General features: G+C 42.2%; 1 protein-coding gene across 4 annotated transcripts in view; it reads left to right on the plus strand.

Annotated features, from left to right (window-relative positions):
• The window catches only part of LOC128685478 (uncharacterized), a 79,539-nt gene extending 59,118 nt beyond the window's left edge, over nt 1–20,421 (plus strand). For 2 of the 4 annotated variants that reach the window (XM_070082956.1, XM_053772031.2), the window contains 7 exons: nt 1,086–1,251; nt 1,724–2,064; nt 2,472–2,620; nt 2,843–2,964; nt 11,071–11,246; nt 17,484–17,826; nt 19,427–20,421. In XM_070082956.1, the coding sequence (XP_069939057.1) occupies nt 1,086–1,251; nt 1,724–2,064; nt 2,472–2,620; nt 2,843–2,964; nt 11,071–11,246; nt 17,484–17,826; nt 19,427–19,565 (1,436 nt within the window). In that variant the 3' untranslated portion in view covers nt 19,566–20,421. Of the gene's footprint in view, nt 1–1,085; nt 1,252–1,723; nt 2,065–2,471; nt 2,621–2,842; nt 2,965–11,070; nt 11,247–17,483; nt 17,831–19,426 lie in introns of all 4 variants that reach the window. The other 2 variants (XM_070082957.1, XM_070082958.1) reach the window with 2 other exon arrangements.
• Nucleotides 20,422–21,825: the final 1,404 nt, after the last annotated feature.

Raw genomic sequence — 21,825 nt, forward strand, 5'->3', positions numbered from 1 at the left:
ACCATAGACATGTGGCTCCTCCTGCATGATAGAATGATGATAGATGGACTGATTTGTGTCAGTGTCCCTGAGTCTTACGTCAATAAAATTCAGTTGAAGTTCTTTTCGTATTATTGTTCTCAAACTACTACCTGACAAGCCAAGATTGTAATCTACTCCCTCTTTGAAAGCATACAGCTTAGCCAATTTATCAGTTCTATCATGCATTCGAAGACCAGTGTGAGATGGAATCCACAGCATGTGCACTCTGACTCCACTGTCCACAATCTTACCATACCTGTGTCTGGCTTCTGACACAAGCATGCCACAATTTATGCATAATGAGTTGAGAGCATTTATAGATGACAGAGAATCAGTTACAATTAAAGTGTCAACCTTAGATACATGGACACATTTGAGTGCAAGGAGTATGGCAAACAGTTCTGTTTGAAGGGTAGAGGCCCAGTTATTGATGCGTGCTCCAATTTCTTTATGAGAGCCATCACTCTGTATGACAACAGCAGCACTACCAGCTGCACCAGTGGACTGGTGAACAGAACCATCGACGTAAATAATTTGTGAAAGATTGTTCTGTGTGACTAAGTTATCAATACAGCTTAAGGCATCATGTTTGGCTTCAAGGCGAAGCTTTGGTTTTAATTTAAGAAGAATTTTGAGGAGAAATGGAGAAATGGTAGTTTGGAATGGGGTAGTATCCCATGGAGCAGGGAAGTGTCTCTGTTGCCTAGCTTGACATAGATCATGTAGCTGGTTCATGCGGAGGTCGGTTCCAGTTTTTTCGATCCATCTGGAAGGATGTTCACCAGTGCTGAGGAAAGTTTGGAGGGCTGTGCAGGGGTTTGAATGGGCTAACCTAAGCATATTGACCCCAATAAGGATATTTCTTTCAGTAACACGATCTCTAATGCCTCAGGTAGAAGGTACTTCTACCAGATCATGTCACTCTCACCCACTCCCCCTGGTACCGTCTACCAGATCACTCTCACACTCTCTTTCTCCAGGTAGCTTCTACCAGATCATGTCACTCTCACACTCTCCTCCAGGTACCTTGTACCAGATCACGTAACTCTCATACCCTCCTCCAGGTACCTTCTACCAGATCATGCTGCGCCTCAACAAGGAACGCAAGAACGCGCGCACTGCGCCCTCACCTAACAGGTTATGGGTCATCCTGGATCCTGCAGCCTCCCTGGGCTCTCTTAGCAGAGAACCTCTTAACTCCAACCGTATCATCAGAAGTGCCTCCTTCAGGTGTGTGGAATGAGACCAGGTGTGTGTACATGTGTGTGTAGAATGGACATAGGTATGTGTGTGTGAAAAGTATAGGTGTGTATATGAGCACAGGTATGTGTGTGTGTAGAATAAACACAGGTGTGTATATGTGTGGAAACCATAGATGTGTATATGAGCACAAGTGTATGAGGAATGAGCACAGGTGTGCAAGGAATGAGCACAGGTGTGATGCATGTCCCGGAGAATGGAAACTTATCAAATGTGGTCCGATTCCTTGAACTGCGAGTTTTTTAAGAGTCTTAAGATCCCCTTTCCAACAAGATGATTTCTGAGAGCCTTGCGCCTCGTCTCTTTATATAAACATATATTCATTTCATAGTTAATGCAGTTCACTAGACGAGAGAAACGTTGCCCCAATAAATGCTTGTCTAGCAACGTGTGCGTTTTGCTCAGCTCTTGTTGGCAGGTGTCTTTGTTTTGCCCCTGACAGGATCCCGGAGCTTGAAGAGGTGCAGGAGGAGTGGACCCCAGAGAAAGTGTTCCCTCAGGAGGAACCCTTGACTGAGCTGAGAGAGGAGTGGAACCCGAAGACAGGGCTCCACGGAGAGGTACTAGCGACGGAGACAGTCATAACGGAGGAGTGGAATATAAGCACAGCCTCCCCTCAGGAGGGTCCAGTGACGGAGGCAGCGCTGACAGAGCAGCAGCAGCAGCAGGAGGAGGAGGAGGTAACGCAGACAGATGTCCTTGTGGAGGGTGGGACACAGACAGACCTTGAGGTGGACCAGTGGACGACTGAGGTCTCCACCAGAGATGCCAACAGAGAGCCTGGTAGGTCCTAGCTGCCCCTCAAATACATCATAAAATAAAAAAAAAACACTTTGAAATTTGAAATCTAAAGTAACAAGACCGTCTGTGTTAAATGTTAGAAATAGCATTAGAACAGAGTTACGTAACAAGGCTAAGGTATCGAACACCGTCTTCCAGGCTGAGGGACTGATTACCTTATCTTCCACTGTCTTCACATATCTCTGTAATAAACTGATTAAGCCACTAGTTAGCGAAACTTCTTGTATATATATATATATATATATATATATATATATATATATATATATATATATATATATATATATATATATATATATATGTATATATATATATATATATATATAGTCGGGAGGTGGGGAAGATGAATCTTAACATTAATCTGACCTTCTCCTGGTCTTCCCCAACAGAGTCATGTGGTGGGGAGGTTTGGATGACGACTATCCCAGGTAACAACACGATTGTTGAGGAAGGCAGCAAGCACCAGCAGGTGTTGGTGACCCCTGGCTGGTATGATGGACGCTACCCACACAACCTTGACTGTGTGTGGAACCTCAATGTGAGTGTGTGTGTGTGTGTGTGTGTGTGTGTGTGTGTGTGTGTGTGTGTGTGTGTGTGTGTGTGTAAGCTCTGAGAGTATTGTGAGTGTTCATTGTTTATCTGTGCAAAATCATAACAATATGAATATATCAGAATACTTGTAAGTGTGTTTGTGTGCACCCTGAAAGTTTCTGTGCCTATGAGGGCGTGCACGTGGCTCATCAGGCTGTTGGTGCCACAGGTTGGTACGGAGTGCCAGGCTGGTCTACTGCTGTACAAGGTGCTGGAGGGCCAGGTGAGGGAGACCAATAGGTGCCTACAAGACTACCTACAGGTGCTGCAACCTAATGGCTTTTCTGCTAAGTGAGTTATCTCTCTCTCTCTCTCTCTCGTCATGTATTTTTTTTAACACGCCGGCCGTTTCCCACCAAGGCAGGGTGACTCAAAAAGAAAAAAAAAGAAAAAAGAAAGAAAAACTTTCATCATCATTCAACACTTTCACCATCACTCATACATAATCACTGTCTTTGCAGAGGTGCTCAGATACGACAGTTCAGAAGTCCCTTCAAACTGCCAATATCCCAAACCTCTCCTTTAAAGTGCAGGCATTGTACTTCCCAGTTCCAGGACTCAAGTTCGGCTAACCGGTTACCCTGAATCCCTTCACAAAATTTTATCCTGCTCACACTTCAACAGCTCGTCAGGTCCCAAAAATCACTTGTCTCCATTCACTCTTATCTAACCCGCTCACGCACGCTTGCTGGAACTCCAAGCTCCTCGCCCACAAAACCTTTACCCCCTCCCTCCAAAGTTTTCGGGGACGACCCCTACCCCACCTTCCTTCCTCTACAGATTTATAGGCTCTCCATGTCATTCTACTTTGTTCCATTCTCTCTAAATGACCAAACCACCTCAACAACCCCTCTTCAGCCCTCTGACTAATACTTTTATTAACTCCACACCTTCTCCTAATTTCCACACTCCGAATTTTCTGCATAATATTTACACCACACATTGCCCTTAGACAGGACATCTCCACTGCCTACAACCGCCTCCTCGCTGCTGCATTTACAACCCAAGCTTCACACCCATATAAGAGTGTTGGTACTACTATACTTTCATACATTACCTTCTTTGCCTCCATGGATAACGTTTTTTGTGGTATAAACCTTGGTAATAAATACCGACAAGTTGGTTTAGAAAGACACGTAAACAAACACTATGACATATTTATTAGAAAACGTTTCGGTCCTGGGACCTTGATCACTTCTAACATACAGAGGTAGAAAGACATTATATATATAGGCGGAGAGTGAGGTGTGAGTGACGCACGTGACCTGAGGAATGTCATGTTGTGATGAGGACGGGTAGACGATGAAATCATGTGACTCCTGTGTTGTTGGGTTGGTGGTGCTTAAGTATCATGTATGCCAATGTTTTTGAAATTTTATAGTTTCCGGTGTTGCGTTCTATAGTGTCGGTGACGGCGATTAGTGAGGCTTCTAGGCACCGTCGGCGTCTGAGGTCTGGTTCGGTGAGAACGAGTTGTGCCTCATTCCAGTTCATCAAATGCCCCGTGGAGTCTCTGTGGAGGACACAGGCGTACCTTACATCGTCTCTGTTAGAGGCATTTCGATGCTCATCCAGGCGGACTGCAAGATCTCTGCCTGTCTCGCCTACATATTTCTTGGGACAGAACCCACAGGGGATAGTGTAGACGCCTGCTGTAGAAGTTAGAGGTGTGGAGCTGCGTTTCGTAGTGAGGTCTTTGATAGATGATGTGTTTATGGTGGAAACGTTGATGTTACTCATAGCAAGTGCCCGGCGAGTATTCGTGGCAACATCACCACATGGGAGTACTATGAACTGCTTAGGGGGCTGTTCCATGGGCGGTTTGTTGAGGATAGCTTGTGCCTTGAGTCTGCAATCTCGGATGAAGAAAGATGAGAACTAAAGACGAGCAAAGGCTTGTGTTATGTAAGTGCATTCTTCTAGAAAACAAGGGTTGGAGATGCGAAGAGCTCTCAAGAAGAAGCCAATGAGGACTCCTCTCTTAGTGCGGGTGTCTTGGTGTGAATAAAAGTGTATAAGATCGTCCTTGTTGGTAGGTTTTCTATACACTTTGAAGAGAAGTTTGTCACTGTCGGGAGATCTGCACAGTAGAACGTCGAGGAAAGGAAGTTTGCCATCATTTTCAAGTTCAAGTGTAAACTTTATTGATGGTTCAACTGCATTGATCTTGTTGAGAAGGGCCTGGATATTGAGACGTCTCGGATAGAAAACCAATATATCATCAACGTATCTTAGCCAGGTAACGGTGTTGGGAATGAGGGTGCTGAATTTCTCTGTCTCTAGGTTTTCCATGAAGAGGTTGGCAAGCACAGCACTGAGCGGGCTGCCCATTGCCATCCCAAAGCACTGTTTGTAACAGTTGTCCTGATACTTGAAGAAGTTGAAATTAACACAAAGTTCCACTATACTGATGAAATCTAGAAGAGGTAAAGGGAGGTCGTGGTTTTCAGTGAGCCTCTGTCTCAGAATGTTGATTGCAGCGTCAGTAGGAACGTTGGTAAAGAGGGCTGTGACATCGAAGGAAGCCATGCTTTTGTTTTTGACATTCAGGTTGGAAATTCGGGAGAGAAGGTCACCTGAGTGTTTGAGGTGGGCTTGACTGATGGTGCCCAGAAGCGCTGAAAGGTATTTGGCAAGGTGGCCGGCTAGTCTGTGTGGTGCACTCCACACAGACTAGCCGGCCACCTTGCCAACCTCTTCATGGAAAACCTAGAGACAGAGAAATTCAGCATCCTCATTCCCAACACCGTTGCCTGGCTAAGATACGTTGATGATATATTGGTTTTCTATCCGAGACGTCTCAATATCCAGGTCCTTCTCAACAAGATCAATGCAGTTGAACCATCAATAAAGTTTACACTTGAACTTGAAAATGATGGCAAACTTCCTTTCCTCGACGTTCTCCTGTGCAGATCTCCCGACAGTGACAAACTTCTCTTCAAAGTGTATAGAAAACCTACCAACAAGGACGATCTTATACACTTTTATTCACACCAAGACACCCGCACTAAGAGAGGAGTCCTCATTGGCTTCTTCTTGAGAGCTCTTCGCATCTCCAGCCCTTGTTTTCTAGAAGAAGAATGCACTTACATAACACAAGCCTTTACTCGTCTTTAGTTCCCATCTCTCTTCATCCGAGATTGCAGACTCAAGGCACAAGCTATCCTCAACAAACCGCCCATGTAACAGCCCCCTAAGCAGTTCACAGTACTCCCATGTGGTGATGTTGCCACGAATACTCGCCGGGCACTTGCTATGAGTAACATCAACGTTTCCACCATAAACACATCGTCTATCAAAGACCTCACTACGAAACGCAGCCCCACACCTCTAACTTCTACAGCAGGCGTCTACACTATCCCCTGTGGGTTCTGTCCCAAGAAATATGTAGGCGAGACAGGCAGAGATCTTGCAGTCCGCCTGAATGAGCATCGAAATGCCTCTAACAGAGACGATGTAAGGTACGCCTGTGTCCTCCACAGAGACTCCACGGGGCATTTGATGAACTGGAATGAGGCACAACTCGTTCTCACCGAACCAGACCTCAGACGCCGACGGTGTCTAGAAGCCTCACTAATCGCCGTCACCGACACTATAGAACGCAACACCGGAAACTATAAAATTTCAAAAATATTGGCATACATGATACTTAAGCACCACCAACGCAACAACACAGGAGTCACATGATTTCATCGTCTACCCGTCCTCATCACAACATGACATTCCTCAGGTCACGTGCGTCACTCACACCTCACTCTCCGCCTATATATATATAATGTCTTTCTACCTCTGTATGTTAGAAGTGATCAAGGTCCTAAAACCGAAACGTTTTCTAATAAATATGTCATAGTGTTTGCTTACGTGTCTTTCTAAACCAACGTTTTTTGTCTCCACATATACCTCAAGATGGGATTTTGGCAATTTCGGCCAACTTTTTTTATTTTTCAACTGATTTTTTTTATTTTTGGTGTACGTTTAGAGGTGCATATGTCCTTAAACCAAGACAGCAATGCCTAAGCGTACGTAATAAGGCAAATAGATTACTGGGATTTATATCAAGAAGTGTAAGCAACAGAAGTCCAGAGGTCATACTGCAGCTTTATACATCATTAGTAAGGCCTCACCTAGATTATGCAGCTCAATTCTGGTCTCCATATTACAGAATGGACATAAATTCGTTAGAAAACATTCAGCGTAGGATGACTAAATTAATACATAGCATTAGAAATCTTCCTTATGAAGAAAGATTGAAGACTCTTAAGTTACATTCACTTGTTAGACGAAGAATGAGGGGAGACCTGATCGAAGTGTATAAGTGGAAGATAGGTATTAATAAAGGGAATATTAACAAGGTCTTGAGGATATCTCTCCAAGAGAGAACCCGCAGTAATGGATTTAAATTAGATAAGTTTAGATTTAGAAAGGACATAGGAAAGTATTGGTTTGGAAATAGGGTAGTAGATGAGTGGAACAGTCTACCTAGTTGGGTTATTGAGGCTGGGACTTTGGGTAGTTTCAAATTTAGGTTGGATAAGTACATGAGTGGGAGGGGTTGGATTTGAGTGGGACTTGCACATCGGAGCTTATTTCTTGGGTGGCATTGAAAGTTGGGTTGGTCAAGTGTTTGTTAGTGGGATGAATTGTAAAGGACCTGCCTAGTATGGGCCAACAGGCCTGCTGCAGTGTTCCTCCTTTCTTATGTTCTTATGCTTAAGAATGTGACAAAGCTTCAGTATGATTGGCCAACAAACAACAGAGAAAAAAAATATTAAATGACTTTTCATATATGACAGCATGACATGACAAATTGGCACTACGAGTGGCACTTCCGACAATCCCAACCGTTAGAATACGTCCAACACGACTGTTGGATGCACATCTTTCATCTAATATGTCTTATTATCATGGTAAAAAAAAAATACATTTGATAGACTTTTTGGCATTCACCAAAATATCTGCCTTTGACCTCCCACAAAATAAAAAAATATTTGATATATTCCAAAAAAAGGAGCACCAACTAGTCAAACACACTTTGTTTTATATTGTCTGTGAAAATCATTTCAATACAATCATTAACAATGGTGTAGTACAGCGAAATAAGTGAAAAAGTTACTTCCGAGATATAGGCCTGGAATGCCGGCCGGCCAGCCGTCTCAAAAAAAAAAAAAAAAAAATTCTCGCGAAAATCGCGTTTGTTTCAGTGGTTTTCTAAGTAAACTGATGTTCTAGTGCAGTTATCCTCTTCAAAATACCGTTTTCTATCACTCAGACCAAACAATGCAACATGAAAATGAGGAGTAACTCATTTATATCGAAATATTGCTGGTGGACTCTCGCCATATTTATGGCCTATTTTATTCAGGCTAGAGTATATAACATGTTTGTTTGTTATTTATAGTGTTTATTATATCATATTAGATCAAAACTGATAGATAAATAAGCCGTATAGTTGTATATAAGCTGATATAAGTGTAATAATGAAGTGATTTCACCTGGCACTCTCTGGAGGGGGAGTACTGCCGAGTGTTCTCAGATGGCTCCCCTCGCATTTACTTCTCTTACAACCCCATCTATAAATATATTAAACAACCACGGTGACATCACACATCCTTGTCTAAGGCCTACTTTCACTGGGAAATAATTTCCCTCTTTCCTACATACTCTAACTTGAGCCTCACTATCCTCGTAAAAACTCTTCACTGCTTTCAGTAACCTACCTCCTACACCATACACCTGCAACATCTGCCACATTGCCCCTCTATCCACCCTGTCATACGCCTTTTCCAAATCCATAAATGCCACAAAGACCTCTTTAGCCTTATCTAAATACTGTTCACTTATATGTTTCACTGTAAACACCTGGTCCACACACCCCCTACCTTTCCTAAAGCCTCCTTGTTCATCTGCTATCCTATTCTCCGTCTTACTCTAAATTCTTTCAATAATAACTCTACCATACACTTTACCAGGTATACTCAACAGACTTATCCCCCCTGTAATTTTTGCACTCTCTTTTGTCCCCTTTGCCTTTATACAAAGGAACTATGCATCCTCTCTGCCAATCCCTAGGTACCTTACCCTCTTCCATACATTTATTAAATAATTGCAACAACCACTCCAAAACTATATCCCCACCTGCTTTTAATATTTCTATCTTTATCCCATCTATCCCGGCTGCCTTACCCCCTTTCATTTTACCTACTGCCTCACGAACTTCCCCCACACTCACAACTGGCTCTTCCTCACTCCTACAAGATGTTATTCCTCCTTGCCCTATACATGAAATCACAGCTTCCCTATCTTCATCAACATTTAACAATTCCTCAAAATATTCCCTCCATCTTCCCAATACCTCTAACTCTCCATTTAATAACTCTCCTCTCCTATTTTTAACTGACAAATCCATTTGTTCTCTAGGCTTCCTTAACTTGTTAATCTCACTCCAAAACTTTTTCTTATTTTCAACAAAATTTGTTGATAACATCTCACCCACTCTCTCATTTGCTCTCTTTTTACATTGCTTCACCACTCTCTTAACCTCTCCTTTTTCTCCATACACTCCTCTTCCCTCCTTGCATCACTTCTACTTTGTAAAAACTTCTCATATGCTAACTTTTTCTCCCTTACTACTCTCTGTACATCATCATTCCACCAATCGCTCCTCTTCCCTCCCGCACCCACTTTCCTGTAACCACAAACTTCTGCTGAACACTCTAACACTACATTTTTAAACCTACTCCATACCTCTTCGACCCCATTGCCTATGCTCTCATTAGCCCATCTACCCTCCAATAGCTGTTTATATCTTACCCTAACTGCCTCCTCTTTTAGTTTATAAACCTTCACCTCTCTTTTCCCTGATGCTTCTATTCTCCTTGTATCCCATCTACCTTTTACTCTCAGTGTAGCTACAACTAGAAAGTGATCTGATATATCTGTGGCCCCTCTATAAACATGTACATCCTGAAGTCTACTCAACAGTCTTTTATCTACCAATACATAATCCAACAAACTACTGTCATTTCGCCCTACATCATATCTTGTATACTTATTTATCCTCTTTTTCTTAAAATATGTATTACCTATAACTAAACCCCTTTCTATACAAAGTTCAATCAAAGGGCTCCCATTATCATTTACACCTGGCACCCCAAACTTACCTACCACACCCTCTCTAAAAGTTTCTCCTACTTTAGCATTCAGATCCCCTACCACAATTACTCTCTCACTTGGTTCAAAGGTTCCTATACATTCACTTAACATCTCCCAAAATCTCTCTCTCTCCTCTGCATTCCTCTCTTCTCCAGGTGCATACATGCTTATTATGACCCACTTTTCGCATCCAACCTTTACTTTAATCCACATAATTCTTGAATTTACACATTCATATTCTCTTTTCTCCTTCCATAACTGATCTTTCAACATTACTGCTACCCCTTCCTTAGCTCTAACTCTCTCAGATACTCCAGATTTAATCCCATTTATTTCCCCCCACCGAAACTTCCCTACCCCCTTCAGCTTTGTTTCGCTTAGGGCCAGGACATCCAACTTCTTTTCATTCATAACATCAGCAATCATCTGTTTCTTGTCATCTGCACTACATCCACGCACATTCAAACATCCCAGTTTTATAAAGTTTTTCTTCTTCTCTTTTTTAGTAAATGTCTACAGGAGAAGGGGTTACTAGCCCATTGCTCCCGGCATTTTTGTCGCCTCATACGACACGCATGGCTTACGGAGGAAAGATTCTTTTCCACTTCCCCATGGACAATAGAAGAAATAAAGAAGAACAAGAGCTATTTAGAAAAAGGAGAAAAACCTAGATGTATGTATATATATATATATATATATATGCATGTGCGTGTCTGTGAAGTGTGACCAAAGTGTAAGTAGGAGTAGCAAGATATCCCTGTTATCTAGCGTGTTTATGAGACAGAAAAAGAAACCAGCAATCCTACCATCATGCAAAACAGTTACAGGTTTCTGTTTCACAGTCATCTGGCAGGACGGTAGTACTTCCCTGGGTGGTATATATATATATATATATATATATATATATATATATATATATATATATATATATATATATATATATATATATATATATATATATATATATATGGTTATTTTCTAAACTTTTATTTAAGTGATAAAGTTAAAGATGTGGTTACATAATGATAAGTACAGTAGTTCATGAATTTGTGTGAAGAATTGTGAAGAGAAAAAGAAAATTTCTTAGTTTGTGTTGTTGAGTCTCAGGCTGGGAATGGTTAGAAGAAAGTCGCCCAAGTGAAGTGCTTTCACGGCCCCCAGGCCAGCACTGTCACTCCCAGGTGTTAAGCTCAATTCTCACTCCATCACTGTTTTACACGTGTGTGTGTGTCGGTCCATCATTAGGTACTGTGGACCGCTAGTCAACAAAGGCAAGGCCGTGTCCGGCACGGACGCGTGGAGCAAAGCTGAGCCACGGACCACCATCCTACGCTTCAAGTCCAGCCCTCGTACGGACCAGTCACTAACGGACCTCCTCCCTACCACCAACCTCCCTAGAGGCTTCAGGATGGAGGTTACTTGTGAGTATATGATGTACATCCTTCACTTACACTCACACAAGTGTATGTTTACACTCTCTGTAAACTGAAAAAAATAAAATAGTTTCAGGTGTTTTAGCATGATAGTTCCAGGTGTTTTAACATAATAGTTTCAGGTGTTTTAACATGAGAGTTCAAGGTGTTTTCACATGACAGTTCCCGATATTTTAACATGATAGTTCCAGGTGTTTTAACATAGTTCCAGATGTTTGAGCATGATAGTTCCAGATGTTTTAACATAGTTCCAGATGTTTGAGCATGATAGTTCCAGGTGTTTTAACATAGTTCCAAGTGTTTTAAAATGATAGTTCCAGGTGTTCAACATTATAGTTCCAGGTGTTTTAACATGATATTTCCAGGTGTTTTAACATGATAGTTCCAGGTGTTTTAACTTGATTGTTTTTGAGGTGTTTTAACGTGATAGTTTCAAGTGTTTTACTGTGATAGTTCCAGATGTTTTAACGTGATAATTCCAGGTGTTTTAACGTGATGGTTTCAGGTGTTTTAACGCGAGAGTTCCAGGTGTTTTAACTACATAGTTCCTGGTGTTTTAAAATGAGTTTCAGGTGTTTTAACATGATAGTTCCAGGTCTTTTAACATGATAGTTTCAGATGTCTTAACATGATAGTTTCAGGTGTTTTAACGCGATAGTTTCAGGTGTTTTAATGTGATAGTTTTAGATGTTTTAACATGAGAGTTCCAGGTGTTTTAACGCGATAGTTTCAGGTGATTTAATGTGATAGTTCCAGGTGTCTTAACGTGACAGTTCCAGGTGTTTTAACGTGATAGTTCCAGGTGTTTTAACATTATAGTTCCAGATCTTTTAACGAGATAGTTCCAGGTGTTTTAACATGATAGTTCCAGGTGTTTTAACGTGATAGTTCCAGGTGTTTTCTCGTGATAGTTCCCGGTGTTTTAACGTGATAGTTCCAGGTGTTTTAACGTGATAATTACAGGTGATTTAATGTGATAGTTCTAGGTGTTTTAACGTGATATTTCCAGGTGTTTTAACGTGATAGTTCCAGGTGATTTAATGTGATAGTTCCAGGTGTTTTAACGTGATAGTTCCAGGTGATTTAATGTGATAGTTCCAGGTGTCTTAACGTGACAGTTCCAGGTGTTTTAACATTATAGTTCCAGATCTTTTAACGAGATAGTTCCAGGTGTTTTAACGTGATAGTTCCAGGTGTTTTAACGTGATAGTTCCAGGTGTTTTCTCGTGATAGTTCCAGGTGTTTTAACATTATAGTTCCAGATCTTTTAACGAGATAGTTCCAGGTGTTTTAACATGATAGTTCCAGGTGTTTTAACGTGATAGTTCCAGGTGTTTTAACATTATAGTTCCAGATCTTTTAACGAGATAGTTCCAGGTGTTTTAACATGATAGTTCCAAGTGTTTTAACGTGATAGTTCCAGGTGTTTTAACATTATAGTTCCAGATCTTTTAACGAGATAGTTCCAGGTGTTTTAACATGATAGTTCCAGGTGTTTTCTCGTGATAGTTCCAGGTGTTTTAACATTATAGTTCCAGATCTTTTAACGAGATAGTTCCAGGTGTTTTAACGTGATAGTTCCAGGTGTTTTCTCGTGATAGTTCCAGGTGTTTTAACATTATAGTTCCAGATCTTTTAACGAGATAGTTCCAGGTGTTTTAACATGATAGTTCCAAGTGTTTTAACGTGATAGTTCCAGGTGTTTTAGCATTATAGTTCCAGATCTTTTAACGAGATAGTTCCAGGTGTTTTAGCATGATAGTTCCAGGTGTTTTCTCGTGATAGTTCCAGGTGTTTTAACATTATAGTTCCAGATCTTTTAACGAGATAGTTCCAGGTGTTTTAACGTGATAGTTCCAGGTGTTTTAACGTGATAGTTCCAGGTGTTTTAACATTATAGTTCCAGATCTTTTAACGAGATAGTTCCAGGTGTTTTAGCATGATAGTTCCAGGTGTTTTAACGTGATAGTTCCAGGTGTTTTCTCGTGATAGTTCCAGGTGTTTTAACGTGATAGTTCCAGGTGTTTTAATGTGATAGTTCCAGATGATTTAATGTGATAGTTCTAGGTGTTTTATCGTGATATTTCCAGGTGTTTTAACGTGATAGTTCCATGTGATTTAATGTGATAGTTCCAGTTGTTTTAACGTGATAGTTCCAGGTGTTTTAACGTGATAGTTCCAAGTGTTTTAACATGAAAGTTCCAGGTGTTTTAACGTGATAATTCCACGTGTTTTAACATGATAGTTTTAACATGATAGTTTCAGGTGATTTAATTATATGATTCCAAGTGTTTTAACGTGATAGTCCCAAGTGTTTTAACATGATAGTTCCAGATGTTTTAACGAGATAGTTCCAGGTGTCTTAGCGTGATAGTTCCAGGTGTTTTAACGTGATAGTTCCAGGTGTCTTAGCGTGATAGTTCCAGGTGTCTTAGCGTGATAGTTCCAGGTGTTTTAACGTGATAGTTGACGGGCATAAACAAGGGAGATATTAATAAAGTACTGAGGGTGTCGAACCAGGTAAGAGCCAGGAATAATGGATTTAAGTTGGATAAATTTAGATTTAGAAAGGACATAGGTAAGTACTGGTTTTCTAACAGAGTTGTAGATGCGTGGAACAGTCTTCCCAGTGGGGTGATAGAGGCTAGGACCTTGGGTAGCTTTAAGAAGAGACTGGACAAATATATGAGTGGGAGGGGCTGGGTTTGATTGGTGTCATTGGGTACGGGAGTTATTTCTAGGGAAGCTTTAGGTAGTAGTCGTTTTGATAAGGACCTGCCTCGTATGGGCCAGTAGGCCTTCTGCAGTGTTCCTCCATTCTTATGTTCTTATGTTCTTATAGTTCCAGGTGTTTTAACATTATAGTTCCAAGATGTATTAACGAGATAGTTCCAGGTGTTTTAACGTGATAGTTCCAGGTGTTTTAACATGATAGTTGAAGATGTTTTAACGTGATAGTTCCAGGTGTTTTAACGTGATAGTTCAGGTGTTTTAACGAGATAGTTTCAGGCGTTTTAACGTGATAGTTCCAGGTGTTTTAACATGACAGTTCCAGGTGTTTTAACATGATAGTTCAAGGTGTTTTAACGAGATAGTTCCAGGTGTTTTAACGTGATAGTTCCAGATGTTTTAACGTGATAGTTCCAGGTGTTTTAACGTGATAGTTCAGGTGTTTTAACGAGATAGTTTCAGGCGTTTTAACGTGATAGTTCCAGGTGTTTTAACATGACAGTTCCAGGTGTTTTAACATGATAGTTCAAGGTGTTTTAACGAGATAGTTCCAGGTGTTTTAACATTATAGTTCCAGGTGTTTTAACGTGATAGTTCTAGGTGTTTTAACATGATAGTTCCAGGTGTTTTAACGTGATAGTTCCAGGTGTTTTAACATGATAGTTCCAGGTGTTTTAACGTGATAGTTCCATATGTTTTAACGTGATAGTTCCAGGTGTTTTAACGTGATAGTTCCAGGTGTTTTAACGTGATAGTTCCAGGTGTTTTAACGTGATAGTTCCAGATGTTTTAAAGTGATAGTTCCAGGTGTTTTAACGTGATAGTTCAGGTGTTTTAACGTGATAGTTCATTTGTTTTAACGTGATAATTCAAGGTGTTTTAACGTGATAGTTCCAGGTGTTTTAACATGATAGTTCCAGGTGTTTTAACATGATAGCTCCAGGTGTTTTAACGTGATAGTTCCAGATGTTTTAACGTGATAGTTCCAGGTGTTTTAAGGTGATAGTTCCAGGTGTTTTAACATGATAGTTCCAGGTCTTTTATCGTTATAGTTCCAGGTGTTTTAACGTGATAGTTCCAGGTGTTTTAACGTGATAGTTCCAGATTTTTAACGTGATAGTTCCAGGTGTTTTAACGTGATAGTTCAGGTGTTTTAACGTGATTGCTCCACTTGTTTAACGTGATAATTCCAGGTGTTTTAACGTGATAGTTCCAGGTGTTTTAACATGATAGTTCCAGGTGTTTTAACGTGATAGTTCCAGATGTTTTAACGTGATAGTTCCAGGTGTTTTAACATGATAGTTCCAGGTGTTTTAACGTGATAGTTCCAGGTGTTTTAACGTGATAGTACCAGGTGTTTTAACATGATAGTTCCATGTGTTTTAACATGATAGTTCCAGACGTTTTAACGTGATAGTTCTAGGGGTTTTAACGTGATAGTTCCAGATGTTTTAACGTGATAGTTCCAGATGTTTTGACGTGATAGTTCCAGGTGTTTTAACATTATAGTTCCAGATGTTTTAACGTGATAGTTCCAGGTGTTTTAACGTGAAAGTTCCAGATGTTTTAACGTGATAGTTCCAGATGTTTTAACGTGATAGCTCCAGGTGTTTTAACATGATAGTTCCAGGTGTTTTAACGTGATAGTTCCAGGTGTTTTAACGTGATAGTACCAGGTGTTTTACATGATAGTTCCATGTGTTTTAACGTGATAGTTCCAGGTGTTTTAACATGATAGTTTCAGACATTTTAACGTGATAGTTCCAGGGGTTTTAACGTGATAGTTCCAGGGGTTTTAACGTGATAGTTCCAGGTGTTTTAACGTGATAGTTCCAGATGTTTTGACGTGATAGTTCCAGGTGTTTTAACATTATAGTTCCAGATGTTTTAACGTGATAGTTCCAGGTGTTTTAACGTGATAGTTCCAGATGTTTTAACGTGATAGTTCCAGGTGTTTTAACGTGATAGTTCCAGATGTTTTAACGTGATAGTTCCAGGTGTTTTAACGTGATAGTTCCAGGTGTTTTAACGTGATAGTTCCAGATGTTTTAACGTGATAGTTCCAGGTGTTTTAACGTGATAGTTCCAGGGGTTTTAACGTGATAGTTCCAGGTGTTTTAACGTGATAGTTCCAGGTGTTTTAACGTGATAGTTCCAGGTGTTTTAACGTGATAGTTCCAGGTGTTTTAACGTGATAGTTCCAGGTGTTTTAACGTGATAGTTCCAGGTGTTTTAACGTGATAGTTCCAGGTGTTTTAACGTGATAGTTCCAGGTGTTTTAACGTGATAGTTCCAGGTGTTTTAACGTGATAGTTCCAGGTGTTTTAACGTGATAGTTCCAGGTGTTTTAACGTGATAGTTCCAGGTGTTTTAACGTGATAGTTCCAGGTGTTTTAACGTGATAGTTCCAGGTGTTTTAACGTGATAGTTCCAGGTGTTTTAACGTGATAGTTCCAGGTGTTTTAACGTGATAGTTCCAGGTGTTTTAACGTGATAGTTCCAGGTGTTTTAACGTGATAGTTCCAGGTGTTTTAACGTGATAGTTCCAGGTGTTTTAACGTGATAGTTCCAGGTGTTTTAACGTGATAGTTCCAGGTGTTTTAACGTGATAATTCCAGGTGTTTTAACGTGATAGTTCCAGGTGTTTTCTCGTGATAGTTCCAGGTGTTTTAACGTGATAGTTCCAGGTGTTTTAACGTGATAGTTCCAGGTGTTTTAACGTGATAGTTCCAGGTGTTTTAACGTGATAGTTCCAGGTGTTTTAACGTGATAGTTCCAGGTGTTTTAACGTGATAGTTCCAGGTGTTTTAACGTGATAGTTCCAGGTGTTTTAACGTGATAGTTCCAGGTGTTTTAACGTGATAGTTCCAGGTGTTTTAACGTGATAGTTCCAGGTGTTTTCTCGTGATAGTTCCAGGTGTTTTAACGTGATAGTTCCAGGTGTTTTAACGTGATAGTTCCAGGTGTTTTCTCGTGATAGTTCCAGGTGTTTTAACGTGATAGTTCCAGGTGTTTTAACGTGATAGTTCCAGGTGTTTTAACGTGATAGTTCCAGGTGTTTTCTCGTGATAGTTCCAGGTGTTTTCTCGTGATAGTTCCAGGTGTTTTAACGTGATAGTTCCAGGTGTTTTAACGTGATAGTTCCAGGTGTTTTCTCGTGATAGTTCCAGGTGTTTTAACGTGGTAGTTCCAGGTGTTTTAACGTGATAGTTCCAGGTGTTTTAATGTGATAGTTCCAGGTGTTTTAACGTGATAGTTCCAGGTGTTTTAACGTGATAGTTCCAGGTGTTTTAACGTGATAGTTCCAGGTGTTTTAACGTGATAGTTCCAGGTGTTTTAACGTGATAGTTCCAGGTGTTTTAACGTGATAGTTCCAGGTGTTTTAACGTGATAGTTCCAGGTGTTTTAACGTGATAGTTCAGGTGTTTTAACGTGATGCGCTTTTTTGACAGTGTTTTCAAAAATTATGTTTTTCATTCTGCCATTTTTTTACAGATTACTGCTGGATACGTAGTAAATATGTACTGCAACCTGGTGCCACTAGAGGCACTGGCACCACTGGAGAGGACACTGACACCACTGGAGAGGAGTCTGGCACCACTGGAGAGGACTCTGGCACCACTGGAGGGGATACGGGCACCACTGTTAGTTATGATGACACATATGGCACCACTGTAGATGATTCTGGCAGTGCTGAGAGGAACGACAGTACCTCTAATACCATTGGAGTTGATACTGGCACCATTGAAGATGATTCTGGCACTAATGGGAGGGACGTTAGCACTTCCGGCACATCTGTAAGCGACACTGGCACCACTGGGAATGACGTTATAAGTAAGTAAGTAAGTAAGTAAGTAAGTTTATTCAGGTATACACAAATACAGTTACATAGAATTATCATACATAGCAGCATATGTGTAGAGAACCTGGGATAACCCAAAAAAGTCAGACAGAGTGACTTATTTCCATTGGGGTCCTTTTACCTTATTATTATAATATAAAGGTTATAATATTTTCTTATTATTCTATAATGAAGATAATCCCTCATCAATTCTATGATTCACCTCATCTTTCATAGACCCATCCGCTGACACGTCCACTCCCAAATATCTGAATACGTTCACCTCCTCCATACTCTCTCCCTCCAATCTGATATTCAATCTTTCATCACCTAATCTTTTTGTTATCCTCATAACCTTACTCTTTCCTGTATTCACCTTTAATTTTCTTCTTTTGCACACCCTACCAAATTCATCCACCAATCTCTGCAGCTTCTCTTCAGAATCTCCCAAGAGCACAGTGTCATCAGCAAAGAGCAGCTGTGACAACTCCCACCCTGTGTGTGATTCTTTATCTTTTAACTCCACGCCTCTTGCCAAGACCCTCGCATTTACTTCTCTTACAACCCCATCTATAAATATATTAAACAACCACGGTGACATCACACATCCTTGTCTAAGGCCTACTTTTACTGGGAAAAAATTTCCCTCTTTTCTACATACTCTAACTTGAGCCTCACTATCCTCGTAAAAACTCTTCACATCTTATTATCATACTAAAAAGACTATCTACTACACCAAGGTCATTAAGACTATCTACAATACGAGGGTCATTACTAGGAATAAGGTAAAATTTACACGTATGTTAGACAAAAAAATAGAAAATCATTCCCCTCTCTTTCTGTAGCTACATTCATCAGACACCTTTTGGCACTCTTCTTGAACTGGTTCATGCTATGACTGGCTTTGACATGTGCGGGCAGTCTGTTCCATTCCTTTATTGCTGTACAATAAAAGGTGTTTGAAGCCTGGCCAATGACTGTGGGTACTACAAAGTTGTGCTCTCTTCCCCTAGTACTATGATTGCTTTGGTTCCCAACCTTGACAAAATTGACAGCAAGATAATCTGGACACTGTTTGTGAGCAATTTTATAAACATGATTTAGCTTCAGTTGTTTTACTCTGTCTTCAACATTCAGCATATCCAACTGCTGTAATTCATCCTGGCCTACATGTTCTCTTGGTCCCAGCCCCAGGATGAATCTTACGATTTTGTTCTGGGTGATTTGCAGTCTATCTTTCAGTTTTTTTGTCAAGGCAGAGTACCAAGAAGAGCAAGCGTAATTCATATGGCATTGTATAAGGGCTAGACATAGGGTCCTGCGAGTCTCAGTAGGTAGACGCTGTGCTTGTCTATACAGGAACTTCAGCCTGGCATTCGCTTTCTTTACTACACTGTTCCCTATCAATTCTCCTGACATGCATGGGTCAAAGGGGATTCCCAAATATTTTACTGATGAAACCAAAGTGATGGGCTCCCCATTACATTGAACATTAAAATTATTTACCCTTCTCAGTTTATGTTTCGTGCCAAAGAGAATGGCTTCAGTTTTCCCGAGGTGTAATGATAGTTTGTTGTCTACTAACCATTTGCTGCAGGACGTTGACACTTTCGGAGGGACCTCTGGCACCGCTGACATCACGAGAAGGAAGCGCTGGCATCAGTAGAAAAAACAGGCACCAATCAAGACCACTGACACCACTGGCACCGCTGGCACCACTGGTACCCGCTGGGTAATACTCCATTACACACCCTAGCTGTACTAACCTAGTTGTATATGCTGGGATTGAGTCCCTGGACCAATGTGTGTGTGTGTATGTGTGTGTGTGTGTGTGTATGTGTGCGTGTGTGTATGTGTGTGTGCTTTTGTGTATGTGTGTTTGTGTGTCTGTCTGTGTGTACAACCGTGGCGAACTATAATCTCACTGAGAAAGTACCCTGGGCAGCCCTGGAAGTACACTGTGGTAGTACCCTGGGCCAGCCCTGGTGGTACACTGTGATAGTACCCTGGGTCAGCCCTGGTGGTACACTGTGGTAGTACCCTTGAGCAGCCCTGGAGGTACACTGTGGTAGCACCCTGGGGCAGCCCTGGTGGTACACTGTGGTAGTACCCTTGAGCAGTCCTGGAGGTACACTGTGGTAGCACCCTGGGGCAGCCCTGGTGGTACACTGTGGTAATACCCTGGGCCAGCCCTGGTGGTACACTGTGATAGTATCCTGGGTCAGCCCTGGTGGTACACTGTGGTAGCACCCTGGGGCAGTCCTGGAGGTACACTGTGGTAGTACCCTGGGGCAGTCCTGGAGGTACACTGTGGTAGTACCCTGGGGCAGCCCTGGAGGTACAATATGGTAGCACCCTGGGGCAGCCCTGGAGGTACACTGTGGTAGCACCCAGGGGCAGTCTTGGAGGTATACCGAGGCAGTACCCTGGGGCACATTGACAAATGAAGCCAATGTTATTGTTGTAGACATGTTGTTGTAGCCATGTTGTTGTAGCCATGTTGTTGTAGCCATGTTGTTGTAGTCATGTTGTTGTAGTCATGTTGTTGTAGTCATGTTGTTGTAGTCATGTTTTAATAAACACTGGTGGAAACCTTTGTGGTATTGTGACCTGTGTAAAGGATAATGTCTCAGAAATATCACAGAGTAATAACTGTTCTTTAGATTTAACTTAAATCACGAGTGACTGGTGAGTGCGTCACCTCAGTACAGGTACTAGGTAAGTTACTGGGTAACTCCCAGTAACTTACAAGTTCCACTTTGTCACCATTAACTTGTTCGTAACTTAGACAACCAATTTTAAGTGTTAACTTACATATTTCTGGTCGAAGATCCACATCTGTAGAGGTGCACACCACCTGGGGTGCACACCTCCGTGAGTGCACACCTCTGGGAGTGCACACTTCTGGGAGTGCACACCTCTGGGAGTGCACACCTCTGGGAGTGCACACTTCTGGGAGTGCACACCTCTGGGAGTGCACACTTCTGGGAGTGCACACCTCTGGGAGTGCACACTTCTGGGAGTGCACACCTCTGGGAGTGCACACCTCTGGGAGTGCACACCTCTGGGAGTGCACACTTCTGGGAGTGCACACCTCTGGGAGTGCACACCTCTGGGAGTGCACACCTCCGTGAGTGCACACCTCTGGGAGTGCACACTTCTGGGAGTGCACACTTCTGGGAGTGCACACCTCTGGGAGTGCACACCTCTGGGAGTGCACACCTCTGGGAGTGCACACCTCTGGGAGTGCACACCTCTGGGAGTGCACACTTCTGGGAGTGCACACCTCTGGGAGTGCACACTTCTGGGAGTGCACACCTCTGGGAGTGCACACTTCTGGGAGTGCACACCTCTGGGAGTGCACACTTCTGGGAGTGCACACCTCTGGGAGTGCACACCTCTGGGAGTGCACACCTCTGGGAGTGCACACCTCTGGGAGTGCACACCTCTGGGAGTGCACACTTCTGGGAGTGCACACCTCCGTGAGTGCACACCTCTGGGAGTGCACACTTCTGGGAGTGCACACCTCTGGGAGTGCACACCTCTGGGAGTGCACACCTCTGGGAGTGCACACTTCTGGGAGTGCACACCTCTGGGAGTGCACACCTCTGGAAGTGCACACCTCTGGGAGTGCACACCTCTGGGAGTGCACACCTCTGGGAGTGCACACCTCTGGGAGTGCACACCTCTGGGAGTGCACACCTCTGGGAGTGCACACCTCTGGGAGTGCACACCTCTGGGAGTGCACACCTCTGGGAGTGCACACCTCTGGGAGTGCACACCTCTGGGAGTGCACACCTCTGGGAGTGCACACCTCTGGGAGTGCACACCTCTGGGAGTGCACACCTCGGGGAGTGCACACCTCTGGGAGTGCACACCTCTGGGAGTGCACACCTATGGGAGTGCACACCTCTGGGAGTGCACACCTCTGGGAGTGCACACCTCTGGGAGTGCACACCTCTGGGAGTGCACACCTCTGGGAGTGCACACCTCTGG

Source organism: Cherax quadricarinatus, chromosome 8 (genome assembly GCF_038502225.1).
Source record: "Cherax quadricarinatus isolate ZL_2023a chromosome 8, ASM3850222v1, whole genome shotgun sequence".
Lineage (NCBI taxonomy): Eukaryota > Metazoa > Arthropoda > Malacostraca > Decapoda > Parastacidae > Cherax > Cherax quadricarinatus.